Here is a 25579-nt window from a genome sequence, read left to right as displayed (position 1 = left end):
ATAAAATACAATGGAATCTTCGACACAACACTCTCCAAACAAGAGGAATGGTGTTGAAGAAACGCCTAATCTGCCACCAACATATGTGAGCACCAACATTGTTGGAGAGTAATTACATCCCTCGACAAAATTCATCAAATACAAAGCTCAGTTCTATTCGAATAGGTAAATCAGTAACAACTCGGCCTAAGACAATACGGCCCATCAAATAGAAAGCTCAGTTCTATTCAAATGCAATTTTCATCAGAACACAAGGAAGTCAACAAGTAAAGAAAAATGTTTCTGATTTAAAAGTTGTTTGAATTAAAATAAAACAAACAAAGAATTTAAATAGAAAAACAACAGCACTTGCATGAACAACATAGAAAATTGTTGAAATAATTTAGAAAAAATAAAATACATAAATGACTCCTTGCATGCAAGAGAGGGAAGCATTCATTGCAATTTCGTTTCTGATTTTTGTCAATCTTTTGGCAAGGAAATAAATCATTTGTATTAAATTCTTTTTGGACTTGTAGCTTTACAAAAATGGACTGGTTTTGATATCTAACTTCCTGGACCTTTTTCTTGATCCAAACTCACCCAAATACCAAAGCACTAGGTTAAAATCCGCGCCTTGCGCAGAATCAACATTATATATAAAAATTATTTTATGTATTAAATATTTTTACATATTATGAAATAATTAATATATATTAAATAATTAAAGTTCAGTAACTATTAAATATATAATTAAATTGGTGCGAACATATAAATTAATTTTATTAATCCAAAAAATATTTTTTTATATTTGATAGGATATGTAATTAAATTTAAATGATACTAACATAGATAATATATTTTAGTATATTTTTAATATTAATGTCTATTAAATGATGATTTATACTCATATAGTTTTTTCGATCATTTATATCTTTTATAGAAAAAAATCTAAATTACTGATAACAAAATTTTCATTGTGGGATTAATAGTTTTAGTAATTTATAATTTAGAAAAAAATAAGTTGTCAATGATCGTTCAAAACTTTTATCAAAAAAATTGTTCAAAGTAAATTTTGAAACTAAAATATTGTATTTTATATGGTTTATAGTTTAATATAAAACGATATATATATCTATATTAATCTTAATAATTAATTAAATTAGATTTTTTACTTATATAATTTTTTTAATCATTTGTATTTTGTTATAGCAAAATTTTTAAACCATGGATCATAAAATTTGAATGTGAGACTCTTAACAGTTTTAGTAATTTATAGCCGCTTGTAAAAATTCAAAATATAACATATATATAAAAATCTAAATTTTTATTATATGGTTGTTGTGGTTGTTTAATTTATTTAATAGTTTAAAATTAAACAAATATGATAGAAGATACACTATTTTTTTATCTAATCTTTATTATTCAAAATCATTAATTGACATATATACTTTAGCCACATTAGGCAATTCCGTAAATTTTATTTAAGGAAATAATAAAGTACATTAATGATGAATTTATTATTAGTTTAATAAAAAGCTTATTATATAATTAGATGGACCAACATATTTCTCTAATGATTCTAAGAATCATCCTAGTGATGACATGTGAGTACAAAAAGAAGTTGTAATGTTTTTCAAATAATATATAGGGGATAAAACAAATTAATCCATAGACATGCCCATATATTTTTCTCAGTCTAGAACTTCGTGTATGTGACCAATAAAATTAATAAAAAATTCTAATAGGCCGTACAACAGCTATTGATCCAAACCATATAATCATACATGTGTTTGATGCTGGTAAGGATTACATCAAGTAGTCTGCTAATGAAATCTTCTAACGAAGTCTTAGGTCCTATATATTTTCTTCGGATCTGAAAAACATGCATATCCAAAAAATATTAAAATGACTTCAAAATTAAAAAAAAAACTCAAAAACATAATTTTTTATACTTAAATATATTTTTTAAAACAGTCACTTTAGTTTGAATCTATAGTTTTATTTGAATCTAACACATAAACACAAACAAAAACACGATCTAAAATTTATAGATCTATATTTTTAAGAGGAAAATATGAAATTTTGAATTTAAATGTAAATTCAATCATATGCAAAAGTAATAAAAAATGATATGCAAAAGTAATTAAAAAGGATAGTAAAGAAATTATCATTTTATGACCAAATAAAATGATAATTGTATTTTACTACCTTTTTAAATTACTTTTGCATATGATTGAATTTACATTTAAATTCAAACTAGGTAGATGTCCGCAAATTCGCGAGTATAAATACATTTTAAAAAATTTAGATGTGAACTTATATTTTGTGTCTAAATTTAAAAGATTAAATATGTTTTCAACATTTAGATTCGTTTAAAATTTTAAAATTTTAAATTCAATATTGCATTACTTTTTAAGGTGGTGGATATTTGTAAATGAAGGATGCATAAATAAGTTTTGATTAGTTTAGTATTTCCCTGACACAACGGTCATGCATCACAACAATCTTATTAAAAAGTCAGAGACCCTTCAGGTAATATAACCACCAATTTAATTAGTAATACAATAAATATATTTGAGGTCAACATAACTTAGAAACTTTTTAATTTTAGATCCAGTCATTATAAAAGCCTTACCTGCAGAAAAACTTATTTTAAAAATCCATTATATAATTTTCATTTAGATGTAAAATATATAAACGATTATCATTACAAATAAATATATCTCCCATCATAAACCTTACCAACTCTTAAAACAACTATTTTATAGTCACAATATTTCTCAAACTCCTTTCAGATCTAATAATACTAATAATTAATTGTTTTAGATTATTTTGACTTAATAAATGAGTTCCATCTAAATAATCCAGTCACTTCGCAAATGAGAAAAATCATCAACATTAAAATAACCAAGAAACTGAAATTTTATTTATTTGTTATAGATCAAAGATTAAAAACTCATATTTTTTACATCAAACATATATTATACATATTTTCTCAAAAACATATATTACACATATAAAAGAAAAAAACTGTAAGCATCCTAAACAAATATAGTTTAATTTACCATCATAGTGATGATATATGTATTATTTCTATATATCCCGTAGGAAGTTGATATGGTAAGAACTCAACTTTTATAGGAAGTATACAATATTTGTTTAGCATCTTTGTATCGATTCTTTCTTGTTTGTGTATCAATTTTTATTAAAAAAAAATACAACACTAATAGTTGATGTATATATTTTATATAGATTTTTCCATGAATTTCAAACCATCAATTTGTTTTTCCATTAATTGTATACATCAACTCTTTAAGTATCATTATTGTAAGTATAAATATTATGAAGTTTTTGAGTAACGTTAAATTTTATAAAAAATAATTTTGGGTTTAAATTTTATATAATCCAAAGATCAATTATTTTTTTTAAAAAATATTATAAATTTATTTTCAAAATCAATAGACTTTAACGGAAAACACCTATATAATTGCCATGAAATCCTACCACCAAATTTTAATATATTATAGTAATATTTACAATCTAAAATTGTATAACTGATATTGTATCTTTGATATGAATTTTTATAAGAGTAAATTCTTAAAATACATTAATATTCTTTTATTTTTATTATATCAAATTTTTACTTTGTTTCGTAAAAATGATAAAATGATTTTTTTTTTAATGTTGAAAGATGTAAAATGTTTAATTACTTTTCTTTAAATTTCTTCTGTTTTAAATATTTTTTTTCAGATTTACCTTTTTATTACCAAAATTGTATCATATTGTTGGATGTGTTTAATAATAAATTTCAGAATATAAATTTTATTCCTTATTTTATATTAATTTGATGATCAACCAATCAAATTATAATAATTTTTTAAGGCAATAATTGATTATCATGATTTCTTATCAACCTTTTAATTAGTTAATATAAATTAATATGTATATTATTGGGCTATTGGTAACTAACATTAATTACTTTATAGTTTCCTTTTTTGAATATAAAAATTAAAAATCATCTAATCTACCGATCAAATTATAATAATTTTTTGGTTAATATATAGTAGGATAAATTTGCCAAGAATTATTGTCAGAGCAGCATTACTGCAGGTTCCAAAAGGGTTTTTAAAGGTTTTGGGTCTCACAAAAGTTGAAAACCGGTTGCAAAAAGCGTGAATGAAGAAACGATCGTGGTGGGTTTTGTCAACTGTTTGCGGGCTCCACCGACACGTAGCGGCCCGCGATTTGTTCATTTTTTAATTTTTTTTTTTTAAATCAGCCGAAAAAAAAAAAAAAAATTAGAAACCCAAAAAGGGGTTTCAGCGATGCTCTTCGGTTTTGGTTAACCGGTTCATTGATGAATTCGCCTTAGTAATTATCTTGCACGTGTAGTATTTTGACAGCTACTGCAAGCCTTGATGTTCAATTGTATTTCTTTTAAATATTTGATTGTTTTCAGTGTGATAAAAATCCAAAATAATGAACAATATTAACTAGCCTCAGGGCCTTAGAGCACAATTATCGGGAGTTATAAGAGGGGTTTTTAAGTGGTGGGTTCCACCTTTTGAGTAAAAACCGGTGATAGAAGAGATGAAATAAAGATCGACTTCGGTCTGTTTTTTTCATTGTTCGCGGGTTCCACTGACACGTGGCGGTCCGCGATTAATGCGTTTTTTAATTATTATTATTATTTTTTAATCAGATAAAAAAAAATTGAGCCTAAGAAACCGTGCAGCAATAATCATGGTCTTAGGGCATGCGCATTGAGGTATCATGCGAGGTTTACGGGCTCGAGTACATAAGCCCAATTGATTAAAATGTAATAAACAATGGGTTTGTTTCGCCGAACCGGGCCTTACGGTTGAACTCGTAAGGGGCGGGTTCAAGCCACGCGTCCTCCTCTCAGTGGCTTCTCCTTTCCGCGTTGGCGAGAGAGAAAGAAGGGTCTCGGCGTCTATTGATTAATTTCTCTCATCTCCGTAAAAGCTAGGGTTTTTTCTCCCTGAGGCGATTCTCTGTGCGACCTCCATCTCCGGCGGTATTCTCCAGCAAATCCACTCCAGTTTCTCTTCTCCACCTCTTAGGTGAGTATTGAGTTGATCGACGGTAGAATTCCCCACCTCCTCTCCATCTTTTTGTGTTACGGTTTTAAATCGATTTGGGGATTTTTTGTTTGAGGGTTTCAAATCGATTTGGGGCTTTTAGTTTTACGGTTTTAAATTGATTTGGGGGTTTTATCTTTTACGGTTCTAACAGATTTGGGGATTTTTGTTTTAGGGTTTTAAATCGATTTGGGGCTTTTTTGATTTAGGGATTTAAATCGTTTTGGGAGTTTGATTGATGGTTCCGTAACTCATATTTTTCCTTTATTATCATCTAATACTTGTATTATTCGCAGATGAATCCGACAGAGGAGAGAAGGAATTCAAAGAGCCAGAAGGACCACATAAACATGCAATCATACTTGAGCGATTCGAAGTACGGGATTCCTAGAAGGTGTCCATGTGGTGGGAGAATCATCGATGAGGTTCGCCGGAAGGACGACTACGACACTCTTCCGGGGAAACGGTTCTTCACCTGCAAGAACTACGAAGTAAGTGTTCCGTTACACAGTTTACTTATGGGTTTATCATTTGAATACTGTGTGATGATTTGATTATGTTGTAACCAAGGCTGACGGGTTACATTATCGTCAGCCTTGGGTGATAGGTGTGCAGGAGGAGATTGAAAGGTTGACTAAGCGGGTGGAGGAGGCTGAAGAAGTGATGTTGGGGGCGTCGAATCTCGGTAGACAGCTCGATAGACTGGAGGTTTGTTTATAAAAAAATTTTCTGTTATTTACTCGTTTGTTTCTTGCTTGACTAATACTTTTTTTTTTACATGTCCAGGAGCAGGTTAAACTCCTCTGTGAGCACGTAGATGTGCTCACCGTGCAGGTTGCAACGCTGGAGAAGGTCTGCTTCGACTGAAAACAGAAGGTAAGAGTCAACCAAACTTTAGTTGTAGTTCCATAATGACTGTTAGCAATTGTTGATTGTTATACATTTATATCAAAAATGTTTAGCTTTTGTGGAACTAAACAATAAATCGAACTAGAACCTAGAACTCTAACTACAACTTATATAAATCTATAATAAATTTTGGTGGTTGGTTGCTGTGTTAAATGGTACTTAGCGTAGTTAATATCTTCTAGTGATTTGATGTGTATTCACTGCTATATGAGAACAAGTTGTGTTTAGACTTCGTTTACTCCATCTTCTGCTGTAGTTAATTGAAAGCAAAACCTAGTTTATAAAACCTAGCAAATCGACAACTAAAAACCCTCAAACATTTAATCACCAAACCAAACCTAAACGAGAAACCAAACATGGAACCGTTCCCCTCACACTCTCCCGGGTTTGTGAACCTTTTAGCTTCGCAGAGCAGTCCATCTATAGACGTTGACTCTGCTGAGGCATTAGGTAACTCGCCCGGGTTAGTTAAACCTTTGGAAAGGAGAAAGTGGGGTGTTAAAGTAGACCTTGTGATCATTAGCGCTTGGTTGAACACGAGCAAGGATCCCATAGTCGCTAATGAGCAGAAGGTAGTGGCCTTTTGGAAGAGAATAGAGCTGTATTTCAACGCAAGCCCTCAGATGATTGGCTCCGTTCGTAGAGAATGGAGCCAATGTAAGCAGAGGTGGGGATGGGTGAATGCGGAGGTGAGCAGGTTCGTTGGTTGCCATGAAGCAGCTTTGAAGGAGCAGTCGAGCGGGCAAAATAAGAATGATGTCATGAAAGCAGCACATGACATCTTCTTCAATGACTACAACGTCAAATTCACACTTGAACATTGCTGGAGGGAGCTGAGGTTTGATCAGAAATGGAGGTCACACGTCAAAGATGGTGCAAAGGAGAAGAGGAAGGAACCAGCTCCGGAGGTCGTACCTGACGATGGAGATGTTAGGCCTCCGGGTGTGAAGGCCAACAAAGCAGGGAAGCGCAGGAAGCACGGGAATGAAGCTGCTTTTGATCGAGTTGAGAGCTTGCTAGCTATGAAAAATATGTATTCAAAACAAAAGATTCTTGATCGTCTCCTTGCCAAAAATGAGGAGACACTTTCTTCTCAAGAGAAGGAACTTAAGACTAAACTAATTGGTGAAATGCTTTGATTTGGTAAGTGTGTTTAACTTGACTAAATTTTTAAGTAAAGCTTGAACTTGATTCTGTTTTCTTTTCATTTGCAGGTGAGAGAGTGCGGGTCACGGGTTTGAGTGGAGGTCACTTGTTGCAGTGGAGGTCACTTGTTGGTTTTTTATGTATCATGCTTGTAGTACTAGGATCTGACATTCACGGGAGTGTACTATTTTGTATCTTTGTACACTCAGTTTAGGTCCATCGGATATGGGTGTATGTACCCACAGGATTTGTTTCCAAGTGACGGTTTGTATTTTGTACTCATCACGGGTGTTTGTACCCGTGATAATAGCTTCATGACTCCAGTTCTATATAAAGGATGTGTTCACTTCATTATCATCACCACTCCAGTTTGAGTTAAACTTTATTATCATCATGTCTAGTGCTCTTTAAGCAAAGTGTTCACTTCATTATCATCACCTCAGTGATTATCATCGTACCACTTTGCTCTTCACGTCTTACCCGAGCCATCACCACACTTCTATTTTCATATCTCAACCCTCACAACACTTGCTGAATTCCCAACCATCGATCAAGCTTCAAGTCACAAGGTAAGTTCAAGTAAGAAAAGAAAACATAATGTAGAAAAATGGTTATGTAAAAATGAAAAAAACAATTTTAAAGATTTATGAAAATTTGTAGAGAATTATTTTTATAAAGCTTCAAGTCACAAGATTTTTAAAAATTTGTAAAAAAACAGATTCATCATTAATTATATGTTCTAGTGTAAAATAAAAAGATTATTGGATTATGAAAATTTAAAATAATTCGTTGTCTTTTCAATGAAGGATAAGGCAAAAAATAATGTCTTCCTCATCAAGTGATGAAGTTGATGAAGCTTTAGAAGAAATGGTCGACCAAGTTGTTGATAATCACATCCACTCAGTGATTCATGGTCACCCCAACAAGTCCAAAAGATGGGCTTATATCGAAAGAGCTCGGGAACAAGGACACAATCAGCTGTGGAACGATTATTTCAATGATAATCCTACATACCCACCGGAAATGTTTAGGAGGCGTTTTCGAATGAACAAATCATTGTTCCTTCGCATTGTGGAACGTATAAGTAATGAAGTTCCATACTTTCAGCAAAGACGAAGTGCTTGCGGAAGGAACGAGCTATCTCCACTTCAAAAGTGTACGGCAGCTATACGTATGCTGGCATATGGTCAATCGGGAGATACATATGACGAATATCTCCGACTTGGTGACAGTACAGCACGTTTATGTTTGGCAAATTTCACTGATGCAATAATACTATTGTTTGGAGATGAATATCTACGAAGCCCTACAGCCGAGGATCTTCAACGATTACTCGATGTTGGAGAGGTACGGGGGTTTTCGGGAATGATAGGCAGCATCGACTGTATGCATTGGGAGTGGAAGAACTGCCCAACGGCTTGGAAAGGTCAGTTCACACGGGGTTCAGGAAAGCCGACAATTGTCTTAGAAGCCGTGGCATCACAAGATCTTTGGATATGGCACGCATTTTTTGGCTTACCAGGTACACTCAACGATATCAATGTTCTTGATCGGTCACCTGTTTTTGATGACATCTTACATGGTCGAGCGCCTAAAGTTAAGTTCAAGGTCAACAACCACACTTATCGTATGGCCTACTATCTTACTGACGGAATTTATCCAAACTGGTCAACATTTATCCAATCCATCCCACTTCCTCAAGGTCCTAAAGCCGAGAAATTTGCACAGAAGCAAGAATCCGTCAGAAAAGATGTCGAACGGGCTTTTGGAGTATTACAGTCGAGGTTTGCAATTGTTAAAAATCCAGCTCTACAATGGGATAAGGAAAAGATAGGTAAGATAATGAGAACTTGTGTCATATTGCACAATATGATAGTAGAGAACGAACGACACGGATACGCTCAAATAAATACTTGTGAGTTCGAATCAGAAGAGTCAAGCAGAACTTCAAAGGTGACAAGCAGAGAAAGTATTCAAGCTGGTGATATGTTAGGCATGCGCAGAGAAGTTCGAGATCAAGAGAAGCATGCTCGTTTGAAAGCTGATTTAATGGAAAATATTTGGCAAAAGTTTGGTGATGAAGATGAATAAGCTTTCTACATTTTTAAATTTCTCAATTTATGTAATCTACTCTTTTATTGTAATGCATAAATAGTTTTCACAAATTTAATAATATTTTTAATATTTTATTCATGTATTCTGAATAATTTGAATTTAAAAAAAAATTAAATATTATTCTTTTCGTCTTATGAACTCTTTCTTCAGGTTCACCAATGCAGAAAAAAAACAAATACAGGTTCATAACTATTTATGAACCCACAAAAAAATATTAAAAAATTCATGTGAACCCAATGCTCATGCTCTTAGCATATTCTTGTTTCGACAGTCGCTAGAGTAACAAACTTCGTCTTCCGGAATTCGAGTTTACTATGTACATATTGTTTTTCTTCCAATTGTTAATGCACGACTGTGACATACTGGAAAATTGGGATTGTACTTCTATTAGTAATCCTTTCAATATACCAAACCGATTATTAGTTTTCTATTTCTTTCTGACGAAATGTAAAATAATACAAACAACAGAGGCGACAATACCAGCAACCGTCACCACAAGCAAAACGAGAGTCCACAAGGCAGCACACCATGGTCGATACAATAGACGTCCAGTCCTCAAATCATAAAAGTTATGACCATGAGGGCAACATCCAGCATTGGCTCCACATCGGTAGCAAAACGTATGTCCACATCTGCCATATATCAAGTAACTAGTACTGTTAATACATAGAATTTAAAATCTCATGCATGCTTAAGAATACATACATGATGAAATTCTAAAGAGATGATATTAAAGATGATACCTGCATTGTACAGTTGCGCATCCTTCAGAAAGTTCAATCATGTTTTGACACTTTGTGCATTGTCGCCACATTTCCTTATTAGCTAGAGCTTCTAGCTTTGTATCGTTTGCTACAGGATTTGGATGCAAAATCTTGTAATTGTCGCACGTTATGTCGTGATGCCACCGAACTTTGCAGTTAATGCAAAAGGGTTCACGACATTTGACACATAATCTCCTAACTCCAGATTCTTCGGTCGATTTAATTATAGAGAGTTCCTTTACCGACATTAAAGCTGAGCACCTCGGGTTCGGGCAGTAAACTCTCTCCGTTACAGGAATCAAGTCCTCAATGATCCTCTGCTTCCAAATTTTTTTTAGTTCATCAGTCAAAAGGTTGACACAACTTTGATAACGCAGCTCAAGATGGCAGCCATCATAAGGACATGTAAGCCTATTTCCCTCTAGTAGTTTCGCCTCAATATATCGTTTCACACATTCGGAACAAAACCGATGACCACAAATATCAACAGAAAACATCTGAATAGCACTGATATTGTCATCGATACATATACTGCAAGTCTCTTTCGGAAGAGGCATATCTATTCTGACCTCAGAAACTTTTCCTTCCATTGCTATGCCACTTGGTAGAGAAAATTTTCGTTTAACGAATCCACGCTTTATGACCCATTAATGTATACCTAGGGCTAAATATAAGAAAACAATAACACAAAACCATAAGGGAAACGAAATTTACAAAGAAAACAGGAAGAAAGAAGATAACTAATCCAAATCAGATTTGATTGGGCTGATCTTTTTATCTCCCTAACCTGCGAGGCTGCGGCTCCGCCGCTCTTATGCTCTCTTCGCGGCGACTTAAACTATCATATTCATGACTCAACAGGTATTATATACAAGGATTTTTAACATTAAAACCCCTCAACTAAAATTTGTTTTGGGTAAAAAACCTCAAACTAAGTATTTAACGAAAAAACCTCCGAACTAACTTTATTTAATGAATTAAACATTTGCATGTCATAATTACCATTACTACCGATAAATCTTTAGTTTAGGAGTTTCTACATTAAGCAAACATAGTTGAAGAGTTTTATCATTAAAAATCTAAAAAATCAAAAAAAAAATTTATATAATATTATCTAAAAATAGGTAACTTAAATTTTCAAAATGAGCATTTTTTTTTTTTTTGTAAATATATGAGTTTGATGTTTTTTTTAACATCAACATTATATATATATATAAATTAAAAATGAAAAAATCCAGAAAATATAATTAAAATTATCTAAAGATTTATCTCTAATAAAATTACTAAAAGATTTAAAATGTAAAAAACAAGAAAATATAATAAAAATTATATCTTATCTAATAAAAATGTAATAATAAATCTTTAGATAATTTTTATTTTATTTTATGGGTTTTATATTTTTAATTTATACATATATAATTTTGATGTTAAAAAACACATCAAACTATATATTTACAAAAAAAAATTAAAATGCTAATTTTAAAAAATTAAGTTACTAATTTTTAGATAATATTATAAAATTTTGATTTTTTAGATTTTTAATGGTAAAATCTCTCAACTATGTTTAATTAATGTAGGAACCCCTGAACTAAAGATTTACCGGTAGTAATGGTAGTTATGACCTGCGAGGGTTTAATTCATTAAATAAAGTTAGTTTGAGGGTTTTTCCATTAAATACTTAGTTTGAAAGTTTTTACCTAAAACAAACATAGTTGAGGGGTTTTAACATTATATATAAGAAAAATGAGAAAAAAATAACGACAATAAAGCTATATATTAGAAAAAATAAAACAAAATGTAAAATTGGAAGATAATTCTAAAAATGAGAAATAGAAAGATAATTCCAATAAATTAAAGAAACACTACAATAAAACACAAAATTAGCGACGAAATGTAACGGGGAAAATAAGTCCTCGTAAATGTACGTCTTATTTACGAGAACCTTACGAGGAAAAAACAAATCAACGTAATTTCGTCGTAAAATAACGACAATAAAGTTTCGTCGTAAAAACGACGCAATTTAACGTGGTTTTTACGAGGAAACAAGATTTTGTCGTAAAGTACACGTAAATATAACGAGGAATTTACGACGAAATATTTTACGTCTACTTCGCGTCGAAATTTATGAATAATTAATTTTAACGTTCTCTTTATTTTTGCAGGTTGATTATAACGATCCAGATTACCCCACATGGTTCATGAATTAATTCAAGGTCTAGCTGCAAAGGTCGCCACATCACCGATGTATTTCCCACGAGGCTTTACTTTTCATACATATGAGTATGGTAGACATCGGGCGACAAGTAATTATGGAATATGTGTGAAAGGCGAAACAGATTTCTACGGGATCTTGCAGGAGATTATTGAAGTAGAATTCCCAGGGTTTTTGAAGCTGAAATGTGTCCTCTTCAAATGTGACTGGTTCGACCCCGTCGTCAACTGAAGTGTTTGATTTAACAAATTCGGTGTAGTTGATGTCAATGGTGGACGAAGGTACAACAAATTCGAGCCTTTCATATCAGCTTCGCAAGCAGACCAAGTCAGCTTCCTTCCATACCCTCGGATGAGAGAATCAGGAATCAATTGGTTTGCCGTTGTCAAAGTTACACCTCGTGGATGAATAATCGGTGGAGAAGAACAACCATTGCAAGAAGAACACATCAATGAAGTCGAGGAACCTGAACAACAAACTGACGACATCCTTCTTATTAATCCACATAATCGTGAGTACGAAGATCTTCCCGACGATACGACGGACGAAGCTGTTGAAGACGAGTTTAATGAAAATGATGATGTTTCTAGTGATGACGAGAATGTCAATGATGTATCCGAATGATGATGTAATTTTCTTAAATATGATTTATTTTTAGAGTTAATGCATGTGTTTAGTTTGTTTAATCATGAAAATTAAATTATATAATTTGATTTTGTCTAACTCAATTGGGGGTTTGGGGTTTAGAAAGAAGAGATTGAGTGTTAGATGTAGTTAAGGAACTAGGGGTTTGGGGGTTGGGGTTTCAGGTGATAGGGATTTGCATACCTTCCTCGTAAAATCCTTGTAAAAAAAACACGGGCCTTGCTATTTCCTCGTAAATAAAAACACGGGCCTTGTTATTTTCTCGTTAATTTACGACGATTTTACGACGAAAATGAAAACACGAACCTTATTATTTCCTCGTAAATAAAAACACGGGCCTTGTTATTTCCTCGTAAATTTACGATGATTTTACGACGAAAATGAAAACACGGGTCTTGTTATTTCCTCGTTAAATAACAAGGATTTTAAGACTACAACTACTTCTATAAATAAGCACACCCCTCCCATTCTAAACTTGCACCCAAAAAAACTAATTCATAGTTTAAAAAAACCTGAAGACAGTGCACAGTCACTAGAAGATTTCTGATCAGTTTCAAATGATATTTGGAATTGATAAGTATTGTTCTAGTGCTAGTGTCTTCCTTCAGTTTTTTTTTGTAAATTGACACACTTTTCGTCGTAAAATCGTCATAAATTAAAACACGGGTCTTGCTAATTCGTCGTAAAAAAAATACGGGCCTTGCTAATTCCTCGTAATATTACAACGATTTTACGACGAAATTGAAAACACGGGCCTTGTTATTTCCTCGCAACAAAAACACGGGACTTGTTATTTCCTCGCAACAAAAACACGGGCCTTTTTATTTCCTCGTTAATTTACGAGGACTTTACGAGTACAACTACTTCTATAAATAAGCACATCCCTCCCATTCTAAACATGAGCAAAAAAAACTAAACAATAGTTTGAAAAAAACCTGAAGGGCGATCACTGTCACTAGGACAATTCTGATCAGTTTCAAATGCTATTTGGGATTTTATAAGACTCTTCTTGTGCTGGTGCCTTCCTTCAGGTTTTTTTTTTTTTAAATTGAAACACTTTTCGTCGTAAAATTGTCGTAAATTAAAACACGGGTCTTGCTAATTCGTCGTAAAAAAATACGGGTCTTGCTAATTCCTCGTAAATTTATGTGGGCTTTACGACGAAAATTAAAAAAGAAAAACTTTTCGTCGTAAAATCGTCATAAACAAAAACACGGGCCTTGCTAAGTCGTCGTAAAATAAAACGCGGGCCTTGTTAATTCGTCGTAAAGTTTCGAAGATTTTACGACAAAATGTAAGTCTGTATATATACCCGAACCGAATCACTTTCTCATTTCGTAGTCATTTCCTCTCCTTCTCCTAGCAAGGTATTCCTCTCTAATTTAGCTTAGGTGGTTAGTTTAGGGAAATTAGTGTTGATTAGGTGGTTAGTGTAGAGAATAATTTGTAGATAGGTTTATGGAATTTGTTGATAATATAGGAAGATGATTTTTAAATGTTAATTAATAATCTCGTTCCAGAGCCATCCCGCACACAAGAAGATGAGGAGGAAATACAGAGGAGGAGTCAAGACCTCTTCGAGGAAATGCATAACAACAACAACAAACAACCCTTAGTTTTTTTTTTCATCTTTTTATTGTATTATATTAAATTCTAAACTTAAATATTTATAAAATATTTTCGTATGGATTTATTATTTACGTTTTTAATATTTTTGAAATAATTTAAAAATATTTTTATTTCATTATATTTTTTTAGTAAGAAATAAAGAATCGAAGCAAATTTGTAGCTAAATTACGTCAACTTAACGAAGAAACTGAATAAATATTACCGAGGAATTTACTACAAAAGGCACGAAGATTCCTCGTAAACATTACGTGTAAACAACGACAAAATTTAGCATCCACTTTACGAGGAAATGTTTACGTGCACTTTACGAGGAAAAAGTTTACGTGTACTTTACGAGAAAATATATTACGTGTAGTTTACGAGGAAACTGTTTACGTGTATTTTACGAGGAAAGTGTTTACGTGTCTTTTACGACGAATCTACTTATACCACTTTACGATGAATTATTTCCTCGTAAGTTTACGACGAATTAGCGAGGAAATATACGTTACGACGAACGATTAACGAGGAAACGGGTTTCGTAGTTATTTCGTCGTAAACCCTGTTTTACGACGAATTAACTACAAAAACCGTCGTGGTTATTTATGTGTTTTCTTGTAGTGAAAACAACGTAGATAAAAACATAATAATTATGAGAAATTGCCACAAGTACCACATTCACAATACCACTTTTCATGTTTACACTAATAATTTTTATCCTCATTTTTAATGAAGGATAAAAGACATTTATACCCATTAGGTTAACTAATCCAGATTTAGGTTTTAGAGTTGAGGGATGGGATATAGTTTTTGGAATGTGAAATTTAGGATTCTAATAAATATACAAATAAATACTTAAAAAAAAAATTTAAAATAGTTTCAAAAATAATTTTCGATTTTCAAAAAAAAATTTTGAAAAAAAAATTTATAAAAAAAGTTCGAATTTGAAAAAGTATAATTCGAAAACATAAAAAAATATATATATATTTTTTAAAATTTTAAATTTTTTTATTTAAATAATAATTTATTTTATATATATATATATATAACAAGGGTATAATAGTCTTTTGCTATTTAATGAAGAAGATATTTTTGAAAATATTTATTTAGTAATGGTAAAAATGAAAATTGGTACTATGAAAATTTTCACGGTAAACATAAAATTTCCCCGATATTTTAGAAAAAGAGGAAAGAAAACAACAACTCAGGTTTGACTTGCGCCGTACTATCTCTGGTCACAATCCAACTACTCTTGACAGGTGCCAAGAAAATAATAAAAGAAATTAATCCAACGTATCGCCAAAGCTTAAGACCAATACCAGCCCAATATGTTAAAATATTTAAACCCAAACGGTTTTAGCCCCACAGCCGTAAACTGATTTCAGGCTTACCTGTGTGTGTGCAGTGTTTTAAAAACCGGACAAAAAACTGAACCGGATAATTACTTAAATCATAATTACTTGAATCATTGTTCAATATGGTTTGAGTTCGATCATATCAAACATGGTTCAATAATCTGATTTAATATATTTTTAGTGTATAAATTTTAAAGTAATATAAATATGATACAAAACTAAAATGTAAATGATTTTCAAGAAACAATATATATATATATATATATATATATATATATACTAGTTTTAGTTTTATGTTTATATGAATGGTTCATAAATTTTTGATAGTTTTAACGGTTTCTATCAGTTTAATAACTTTGAAATTTAATCTGGTTACGTAACCAGTTTATGGTCGAAAGAATTGTTAGACTCAATCTGGTTATGTAATCGTTTCATGGTCGAACCCGGTCTAAATATCGGTCCGGTTTTAAAACTGCTTGTATGTTGAAGTTATGTGTTTGTGTTTTTTTTAATTAATGACTAGATAATTATAAACATCCTTTCTGGATTAGATTATGGATTTCTAAGGTAGTTTAAATAGTAAGTTTTAGTCAATGTAAAACACAACTCATTCTTATTATCAAATTGCAACTACATTCAAAGCTTTATATCATTTAGAGGAGTACTCTAAACCCCATTTTGATTAGAGGAGAGCATCGTCTTCATCAAAAGGCCTTCTTGGTACGCCCAGAGTATCAACTTTGATAAGAATCTATCGACCTTACAAGTTTTCATCGAGCTCTTGTGAGATCTTTTGTTACTTAAGTTTCCGCTTTCTATCAATTGGTATCAGACATGAAAGGTTCTTGGTTTATTTATTCTCTTGCTACTTTGCCACTAAAACAAAAACATTACTACACCTAATACGGACTGGTCTGAGTTTCAACAAGCGTTGTTAGGTATGCAAGAAAATATATTTTAGGATAAATGGTTCAACACCGGTTTAGTGTTAGTTTATTATGTAGACAGTTTACTTGTACATACCGGCTAACTATATAAATGACATTAGATTAGCTTTGTAAAGTAAATTTAATGTGAATAACAAAATATTTTATCATTAATCTTCTTCTCTAAACTCAGCTTCATTTTCTCAGATTCGAGCTTGATTCAACTGTTAATATGGTATCAGAGCACTCACTTTGATCTTCGGCTTCTATATCTTGTTTTATAAATATATAAATAATAAAAATTATAATAAATAATAATAAATAATAAGACTTTTATATTTTCTAATTATATGTTTTCAAATTTAAAATTTTTTTACAATTTTTTTTTAAATTTAAAAAATCTGTTTAGAACTATTTAAATAAATTTTATTTTAAAATATTTCATATTTATTTTTTATTTTTTTTTAATTTTAAACTCTATCCCAAAACTCTACTTCTTAAATCTAAGCCCTAAGTTTAAATTAGTTAACCCGATTGATATAAATATATATTTATATTTATATTTTAATAAAATCCTTGTTGGTTATTTTTTTCATGTGGATTCTTTTTTTGATGATAAACTGAAAATTGTCTTAGAAATTCTCATAATAAAATCTAAATTTAATAAATTTTATTAAATATAAATTAAATTTTTTATTTTTATTTTTTATTTCTGCACATGGGTGCATGTAGGCTTGGGTTCGCGGGTCAACCCGCCCCGCATGACCCACCAACCCGCGGATCGTTTTTTTTTTTTAGTTAAAATTTCAACCCGCTCAACCCGCAAAGAAATAAACTAATACCCGCACCCGCCCCGCTTTATTTTGCGGGTAACCCGCGGGTTATATTTTTAATTAAAAAAATAATTATTTAATTAATTTTTCTATGAAATGATATATTTATAAGTAATTTTTTATATTATTTTTTAAAAATTTAATTATTTTTTTAAAAAAATAATTACTTTTCTAAAAAAAATCATATTTTTCAAAAAAAAAAGATTTTTTTTTATTTTATTTTGCGGATTGGCGGGTATCCGCAAATCAAAATCCACCAATCCGCACCTACCCCGCAAAAAATAGTTTTAACCCGCACCCGCCCCGCGGCGGATCAAATGGGGCGCGCCCCGCGGGCTTTGATTTAAATTCCGAGGCCTAGGTGCCTGAAAACATTTAGGACAGTATGTAGATGATAAGAAACGGCAAGTGTTTTCCTTGTCATTCATCAAAATGTTGAGCCGACTTTTCACACCCTACAAAAACGGCTCAACGTTTCAGTATTTTACAAGTCTACGCTCCGTTGTTTGTTTTTCTAGACCTTTTCGTCGTCTTCAACGTCAAATCTGGCTTCTCTTCCCATTCGTTCTTCCATCTCTCCCGATCCTTGAAGTAGAAGAGATTCGAGCGGAGAAAATTGGTAAAAACCTAAGAAGCGATGTACAGCAATTTCAAGGAACAAGCGATCGAGTACGTGAAGCAAGCCGTACAAGAAGACAATGCTGGGAACTACAATAAGGCTTTCCCTCTCTACATGAACGCGCTTGAGTACTTCAAAACGCATCTCAAGTACGAGAAGAACCCCAAGATCAGAGAAGCTATTACCCAGAAATTCACCGAGTACCTCCGCCGCGCGGAGGAGATCCGTGCCGTTCTCGACGAAGGCGGATCGGGTCCTGGATCTAACGGCGGCGACGCAGCGGTGGCCGCGAGGCCGAAGAGTAAGCCGAAAGATGGAGGAGGAGAAGGCGGAGAGGACGCGGAGCAGTCGAAGCTCAGAGCTGGGTTGAACTCTGCGATTGTGAGGGAGAAGCCTAACGTTAAGTGGACGGATGTTGCTGGGCTCGAAAGCGCTAAGCAGGCTTTGCAGGAAGCTGTGATTTTGCCTGTCAAGTACCCACAGTTCTTCACCGGTGAGGAGTGTGAAAAGACATGTCTTTTTATGAACCGTGTTTTGTTGATTGATTTCGTTTTTTTTTTTGTTATTTAAGGAAAGAGGAGGCCATGGAGAGCTTTTCTGCTGTATGGCCCGCCTGGAACAGGAAAGTCCTACTTGGCCAAAGCTGTTGCTACTGAAGCTGACTCCACCTTCTTTAGGTAACACATTTTAAAAGAGTGCTGATTGTGCAATATCTTAGCTCTCTCACTCATGGATTTGAATAGGTACTAAGAGATGTAGGTGGTGGTATTGGATGTTTTGGGATTGTTCTGATTATGCTCTTGAATTACTCTCTAGCTATGCTTGGTTACCTTCTTTTTTTTTTAATGGGTTTTTGATCTCAGAGAGGATTCCTTTTGCTGCAAAGGTTTCTTCTTGTTTATCTCTATCCTGCCATTTAGTTAGTTATACTAGTCTAGGCTATCTATGCATGTTATCCTAAAAGCATCTGCAGCTAGATTTGGAAAGCTTCTGTGTTAGAATCTAACTTTTCTATAGGAGAACAAACACATGTTGTTTTGGTTAGGCAAGCGTGCAGGTCCTTAGTTGTAAGGGTGCCACAGAGTCTTGTTTTACTGTTTCCAAGCTAGCATCTTTGTGCTGGGGTATTGGGTTTTGAGTCATGGCTGGGTGTGTACGTTATGTTTGTTGTTTTTTCGATCTTCATCTTGCTTTTACAGCGTTTATACATGGAAGTTGGAAACATGTTATGACAAAAAAAAAGTTGTTTCCTTTTTACCTCCCAACCCTCAGCGTGTCTTCATCAGACCTGGTCTCGAAGTGGATGGGTGAAAGTGAGAAGCTAGTATCAAACCTTTTCGAGATGGCCCGTGAAAGTTCTCCCTCGATTATTTTCGTTGATGAGATAGATTCGTTGTGTGGTCAACGTGGAGAAGGAAACGAGAGTGAAGCTTCAAGACGTATCAAAACAGAGCTTCTTGTGCAGATGCAGGTTGGAAAGCCTATCCCATCTTAACACTCTGTCATTCAATTTTAGTAGAAACATTTCCTCTCTATACTTATTAACTCTTTTTCTTTCAGGGTGTTGGACATAGTGATGATAAAGTACTTGTGCTTGCAGCAACCAATACACCTTATGCTCTTGATCAGGTGAAAGTTCATAAGAGTTAATATGTTCTAAATTTTCTTTCCTTGTCTAGAATATACTGATCTGTTAATACCATGTTGATTTTCAGGCTATTAGGCGACGTTTTGATAAGCGTATCTATATTCCTCTCCCAGAAGCCAAGGCTAGGCAGCACATGTTCAAAGTATTAAATTTTTTATTAGCTTCGAGTGTAAAACCATTCAAGAAAACATGATCCGTTTACTAATGGTACGTGTATTTTATGCAGGTGCATTTGGGAGACACACCTCATAATTTAACTGAATCTGATTTTGAATATTTGGGGCTCAAGACAGAAGGGTTTTCTGGTTCAGATGTTTCCGTTTGTGTACGTAGCTTGGCCCTAGTGACTTATTGTTTTTCCACAGTTTGGCACAGAAGAGCCTTAGATAGATGAGGCTTTATCTTGACAACCTTTCTGAGTCTTGCAGGTAAAAGATGTCCTTTTTGAGCCTGTTCGCAAAACTCAGGACGCAATGTTCTTTTTCAAGTCACGTGATGGTACATGGATTCCATGTGGACCGAGGCAGCCTGGAGCTATCCAAACCACAATGCAAGATTTAGCAGCTAAAGGCCTTGCCGAAAAGGTATCTTTCAAAAGTTTGTTTTGTGTTTCAAACCTGTAATTTTAAATCTGTTCGATCTTCTTATAATACTGCTGGAAGACACAATCGTTCAGCATGCATGAGTCTGGACTGCTCTGCACTGATCTAAATACTGTGATTTGTTTATTTTACAGATTATTCCACCACCAATCACAAGAACCGATTTCGAGAAGGTACTTGCTAGGCAGAGGCCAACAGTGAGCAAATCTGACCTTGACGTCCATGAGAGATTCACACAGGAGTTTGGAGAAGAAGGTTAATAGATTTGTCATTCCATCAAATATCTTTCACTATCATTAGTCCCTTCACTGTCGTATGTACTGAGAAGTAAACAAATCTCAAACCCATGTTTGATTTGATTCCAAAACATTTCATTTGCTTTATTTCTCGAAATGTGTAAAAAATGTTTTCTTATTTATTATTGTCACCAAAAGACCCTACATGAACAAGCTCCGTCGCTACTAAAGTGGTGGAAATCTATTTGTTGTATCTCGAAGAGCATCTTTATCCCATGTTTCTAGGGTGTTTTTTTAGGAAAAAGTGGGTATGGGTTCCACTGAAACGAGAGAAAACGTCTTTAGAAATCGCGAAATAGGAGACGTCCGTTGAACTATTCGCGGGTCTACTGACATATGGCGGCCTACGATTGATTTGATTTTAATTTTTTTTTTAAATCAGAAAAACAAATAAATAAATAAATAAAATAAATAAGAAACGTATATGCTATAGAGATGCTCTACTCTTATTTCAACTAGCTGATTGCTTTAACGTTAAATATAATGTATATTTTATTTAAAGAAAAAAAACTGAAAGCTAATATTAAATTTTAGCAAATCAAGAATTGTATTTTAGTAATTATTTGAAGCATTCAAATTATCATTAATTCTAGTATCTATATATATAAAAAATGTTTGCTTCCCTCCTGTTGCGCCACGTCATAAAGTCGTTGATTGTGAGTGCGACACCTGTCTTCTTTGCCTAAAACTCATCGTTTCATTAACTTTTGATGTGGACTGCTGTGTTTCATAATTGTTTACGGTTTAGTGGACTTTTTGTTCACACTGTGATGTAGCCCAAATACAGAGAGATAGTCTTTATAATGAAAACATATGTAAAGACTGAAACTTTTGAAACGAGAAGGAAAAGAAAGAGCGTACCGTGAGTTTCTGTATGCTACTGACTTCGCCTTGGTTGGAGGCGATATCAACGGTGACGGTTCATTTCGCCACCACCTTCGGTAACTCAATAACATTCAAGAGTTTAAAATTATTGGCGATGAGTTTTGCAGAGTATGAAGAGGCAGAGGGAAGAGGATGACGAGCAACAACACTGAAGAGGTTAAAAAAGAAAATCGAACCAATTAATAAAAATATTCCACAGTTTAAGCGGTGGCGAGTAAATCAGATCGGTTTCTCAATTCCACTATGACTCGATCAAGAGAGAAATATAGTTTTTTTTTTGTCCAAAGAAATGTAGATATTATCAAAGCAAAGACTGCTCTGAACGAATCATAAGAAGATAAGAGAAGCAATCAAAGGTTTTTATTTTATTTTTTAATTAGTTATTGGGAATTAACATGAATGGAAGTGTCATACACGCGCAGAAACATGCGTGTTGGTGAGATATGAGATACATACTTTAAACTTAAAAGGGAAATAGACAGGAAGCAATACGTTCTATTTCCATTGGGTCTTTTCTTTTGAGTCTTTTGTTTCAAAGAAAAATGACAGAACATAACCAGATTTACTTCGGTTTAGTTTAGATTCGATTCAACTTTAATGCATGCATGATTTTAAGCTATACAAGTTTCATTCAATAAATAAACCAACGGAAAATTTTATCGTAAGAAATTGGGTTAATTGAAATTCATAAGACAGAAAACAATAAATAATTAAAAATAATTTTATAATTATCTAGCTACTTATATTTATATAATATTTATATATCAAAATAACATAAATATATGATTATAATTAATATTTAAATAAAAAACTCGGGCGTAGTCCGGACCGACCCTAGTATATATATATACTTAATTAAGGAACGCGTGCATTGTTTTGCGAATGATAGGAATAATTAATTAAGGAACGAATGATAATGCGTGGTAATTTTGTTTAAACAATCCCCAAAATATAAGTTTCTCTAAGGATGACCACAGAAGAAAACCGACCAAATTGCATGGAAGAATGAGACCGGTGTTCATTTCTGTGTCTATCTTATGTGTGTGTTGTATGGACCGCCCAACCAATAATGCAGCTACAAGTTTATCGTAGAATCGTTCGTCCTCTTTTACACAAAATTACAAATTCTAACTTTTTTAATTTTAATTGTGGGGACAAGACTTAATGCATGAATATGATCTTTGGCCATCGCTCTACTAATATTATCTAGCCTTTCATTTATCATTTACGTATTACTAGATCCTTTAGCGCGGATAATATATTTAAATTTGTTACATTTATCATTTTTATTTGTATGTAAATTTTTGTATATTAAATTATATATAACTAATTTTTAAATTTGATTTTTTTAAATATTTTTAGTTTGAAATAAGTATTTCTATTATATGTAACACAATTAACTAATAAAATACGAAGAATCAAATCCGAGATTTTAGAGTTATGTAAGAAAATATAATTATGTATAGAACATAAATTATCTTAGTTTAAAAGATCGGAATTTCATCTCGAATAAATTCACGAAAAGAAAAAATACTCCAATAACCTACTTACAATATAAAATCCCTTTTCAAAAAAAAAAACGTACTTAATAATATTTTTTACGTGTAATAGTTGAAAACTGACAATTGAATATCGATCTAGAATATTATTTTAATATATCTAATGGTAAAAGATTAACTGTAATAAACAAATTTTGAATCTTGTAATATTACATGAATTAGAAGTCTTTAAAATCTAAAATATATTTTATTAACATAATAGATTTTTTATTCATTTATTATTTTGACGTTACAAAATATTGCTTTAGTTTTATTTGTATATCAATTTTTTTTAATAATCTAGTTTCTTTTTAAGTAATTTTAAAATTATCAATAATATAATATATTAAAAAGTATTTATTTAAATATATCCAAATATGATGTCTCATTTTTATGTGTGTTTGTGTTGAACATATTTAATTTGTAGTTTGTATATTTAATAACACCTTGTTGTGTGCTGTTCTATGGCTTTAATAAATGTGTTGTCATTTCATTTTTATTACTACTAACATGATTTTTTAGTGATCAGTGATAATGTATTTTAACTTTATGCATTATATTTTTTCGTATATTTTTCTAACTCTTTATGCTGACACTTTTTTTAGAATCATTTTAATTAGATAATAGGTTTAAAAATGTAAATAAAATTGTGTATGTTGTAAATTTAAACTTTTTAGTGTAACTGAGCACTATCAATTATGAAAATTATATTATGATTTTATTTTACTAAATTTTTCTTTCTGTGTATTTTTTTATTTTATTTTGTATTTTTACAATTTTATTGTCTTATTCTTTAATTGGAGAGAATTGGTATTTCCAATTTTTGTTTCATATATCTTAAAAGTCTTCGGTTGATTTTTGTTTGTTTTCTTTCTCCAATTACAATGTACAGTTCGACCGTTTCTTTTTTTTGGGAACAAACTACTAATTTTAGAAAAGCTTAAACTCCAAGAACGAAGCGAGTATTTGTGCTAGAGAAAACTGATTTATCCACTAATATAGTGAGATATTATAATATTAGAAGGTACGTAAACTCTTCTCTGTTGTACTACGCTGGACATAATTAAGTTGTTGTCAATTGATTCTATATTTGTGATAACTGGAAATACATCTTTATGTCTTCCTTACATCATCCTTAATTGGTTTACGGGTGAACCATTTCTAATATACTGAGAGTAACATAATATTAGATGTTGATTTTCTCCTTCCAATCAGGAATGCACAGAATGAGAGAAATTCAAGGTGAGACAACTTTACAATTTTGTCCTAATATCTATATAGAATTAGTTTATGGATTACTCTATCTGTTTCAAAATGTAATCAGTTTTAATTAAAATCTGTAATATTTAAAAGTTATTACTTATTACTTTAGAAAACTGTCATTTAATGTATAATTTTAATCAATTACACAGTAATTTACATAATTTAATTGGCCACACAATATCCAATAAATATAAAGTTACATAGAAATATAAAAATAATTTATATAGTGAAACAAAAAATACTTTGAAACAATTATATTATAAAACAGAGGGAATATTCAAATTATATTGAAACATTAGAATAGTAAGAATCAAAAAAGTTGAAATCTCAACGTCGATCATTTACGTCGGCCATGCCTTAGACCATCTCCAATGTATTCCTCTATTTTTTTTTTCTAAAATAGAGGAATTTCATAATAGAGATGGATTTGTATCCGTTGTATTTTTCTATTTCCTCTCCTAAAAAGGAATATTCTTGATATATTCTTTTCTAAGTTTACAAATAATATTTTTTATTTGTGAAAGTTGAAAACCAGCCCAATTTATTTTAGTATTTTATAAAATTATGATATTATTTACACTAAATATTTATTTACAAACTATTGTGTACAAACTGTTGTGTAAATTAAAAAAAATATAATTATATTTTTATAAATAATATATTTCACTAAAAAAATATTTTCGATTATAATTGTTTAAGTAAAAAGTTAGAGGATCATTTTGTAAAAACAAATAGAGGAAGTGACATGGCAAAAATATAGTTTCTCACTGGCAGATTATGTTCACATACGTGGACACTCTATCTGAGGCTTATATCCTCCAGTTTTAATTAAAATCCGTAATATTTAAAAGTTATTACTTTAGAAAATTGTCATTTAATATATAAATTTAATCAATTACACAGTAATTTACATACACACAATATCCAATAAGTATAAAGTTACATTGAAATATAAAAACAATTTATATAGTGAAACAAAAAATACTTTTAAACCATTATATTATAAAGCAAAAGGAATATTCAAATTATATTGAAACACTAGAATAGTAAGAATCAGAAAAACTGAAATCTCAACGTCGATCATTTACGTCGGCCATGCCTTAGACCATCTCCGATGTATTCCTCTATTTT

General features: G+C 31.8%; 4 protein-coding genes across 5 annotated transcripts; 3 read left to right on the top strand and 1 right to left on the bottom strand.

Moving 5' to 3' along the window:
• The first annotated feature begins 6349 nt into the window (after positions 1–6349).
• On the top strand, positions 6350–7513 carry LOC111209404 (glutathione S-transferase T3-like). Its single transcript, XM_022709287.2, has 3 exons — positions 6350–7118; positions 7208–7266; positions 7349–7513. The coding sequence occupies exons 1-3, from the start codon at positions 6350–6352 to the stop codon at positions 7511–7513; spliced, it is 993 nt and encodes a 330-aa protein (XP_022565008.2).
• Positions 7514–7908: 395 nt separating this feature from the next.
• Positions 7909–9303, top strand: LOC125584386. Its single transcript, XM_048752767.1, has one exon. The coding sequence runs from the start codon at positions 7962–7964 to the stop codon at positions 9228–9230; it is 1269 nt and encodes a 422-aa protein (XP_048608724.1). The 5' UTR covers positions 7909–7961; the 3' UTR covers positions 9231–9303.
• A 297-nt stretch (positions 9304–9600) lies between these two features.
• LOC111206224 (E3 ubiquitin-protein ligase RSL1-like) lies at positions 9601–10857 on the bottom strand. 2 transcript variants are annotated; one of them, XM_022702654.2, is made up of 3 exons: positions 10806–10857; positions 9998–10682; positions 9601–9886 (listed from the first exon to the last, which is right to left on the bottom strand). In XM_022702654.2, the coding sequence occupies exons 2-3, from the start codon at positions 10606–10608 to the stop codon at positions 9682–9684; spliced, it is 816 nt and encodes a 271-aa protein (XP_022558375.1). In that variant the 5' UTR covers positions 10609–10682; positions 10806–10857; the 3' UTR covers positions 9601–9681. The 2 variants fall into 2 exon arrangements, with proteins under 2 accessions (XP_022558375.1, XP_048608725.1); XM_048752768.1 differs by lacking the exon at positions 10806–10857 and having other exon boundaries at positions 9998–10787.
• Positions 10858–18096: 7239 nt separating this feature from the next.
• Positions 18097–20906, top strand: LOC106401436 (protein SUPPRESSOR OF K(+) TRANSPORT GROWTH DEFECT 1). Its single transcript, XM_013841952.3, has 8 exons — positions 18097–18709; positions 18788–18893; positions 19489–19687; positions 19777–19845; positions 19932–20006; positions 20091–20189; positions 20293–20448; positions 20601–20906. Exons 1-8 carry the CDS (start codon positions 18235–18237, stop codon positions 20724–20726), a joined length of 1305 nt encoding a protein of 434 aa, XP_013697406.1. The 5' UTR covers positions 18097–18234; the 3' UTR covers positions 20727–20906.
• Positions 20907–25579: the final 4673 nt, after the last annotated feature.

This window comes from Brassica napus, chromosome C3 (genome assembly GCF_020379485.1).
Source record: "Brassica napus cultivar Da-Ae chromosome C3, Da-Ae, whole genome shotgun sequence".
Classification (NCBI taxonomy): Eukaryota; Viridiplantae; Streptophyta; class Magnoliopsida; order Brassicales; family Brassicaceae; genus Brassica; species Brassica napus.
Note: the sequence above shows the minus strand (reverse complement) of the source record. Positions and strands in the feature narration are given on the sequence as shown.

What these genes read in the sequence shown, in the direction of transcription:
- LOC125584386 (XM_048752767.1), top strand. Translation starts at nt 7,962, where the DNA reads ATGTCTTCCTCATCAAGTGATGAAGTTGATGAAGCTTTAGAAGAAATG.
- LOC111206224 (XM_022702654.2), bottom strand. Translation starts at nt 10,608, where the DNA reads ATGGAAGGAAAAGTTTCTGAGGTCAGAATAGATATGCCTCTTCCGAAA. An exon ending in TGCGCAACTGTACAATGCAG is followed by an intron (nt 9,887 to 9,997) that starts GTATCATCTTTA and finishes GATATATGGCAG; the next exon opens with ATGTGGACATACGTTTTGCT.
- LOC106401436 (XM_013841952.3), top strand. Translation starts at nt 18,235, where the DNA reads ATGTACAGCAATTTCAAGGAACAAGCGATCGAGTACGTGAAGCAAGCC. An exon ending in GCTGACTCCACCTTCTTTAG is followed by an intron (nt 18,894 to 19,488) that starts GTAACACATTTT and finishes CCCAACCCTCAG; the next exon opens with CGTGTCTTCATCAGACCTGG. An exon ending in CTAGGCAGCACATGTTCAAA is followed by an intron (nt 20,007 to 20,090) that starts GTATTAAATTTT and finishes TATTTTATGCAG; the next exon opens with GTGCATTTGGGAGACACACC.
- LOC111209404 (XM_022709287.2), top strand. Translation starts at nt 6,350, where the DNA reads ATGGAACCGTTCCCCTCACACTCTCCCGGGTTTGTGAACCTTTTAGCT. An exon ending in ACTTAAGACTAAACTAATTG is followed by an intron (nt 7,119 to 7,207) that starts GTGAAATGCTTT and finishes TTTCATTTGCAG; the next exon opens with GTGAGAGAGTGCGGGTCACG. An exon ending in TGTTGCAGTGGAGGTCACTT is followed by an intron (nt 7,267 to 7,348) that starts GTTGGTTTTTTA and finishes TTGTACACTCAG; the next exon opens with TTTAGGTCCATCGGATATGG.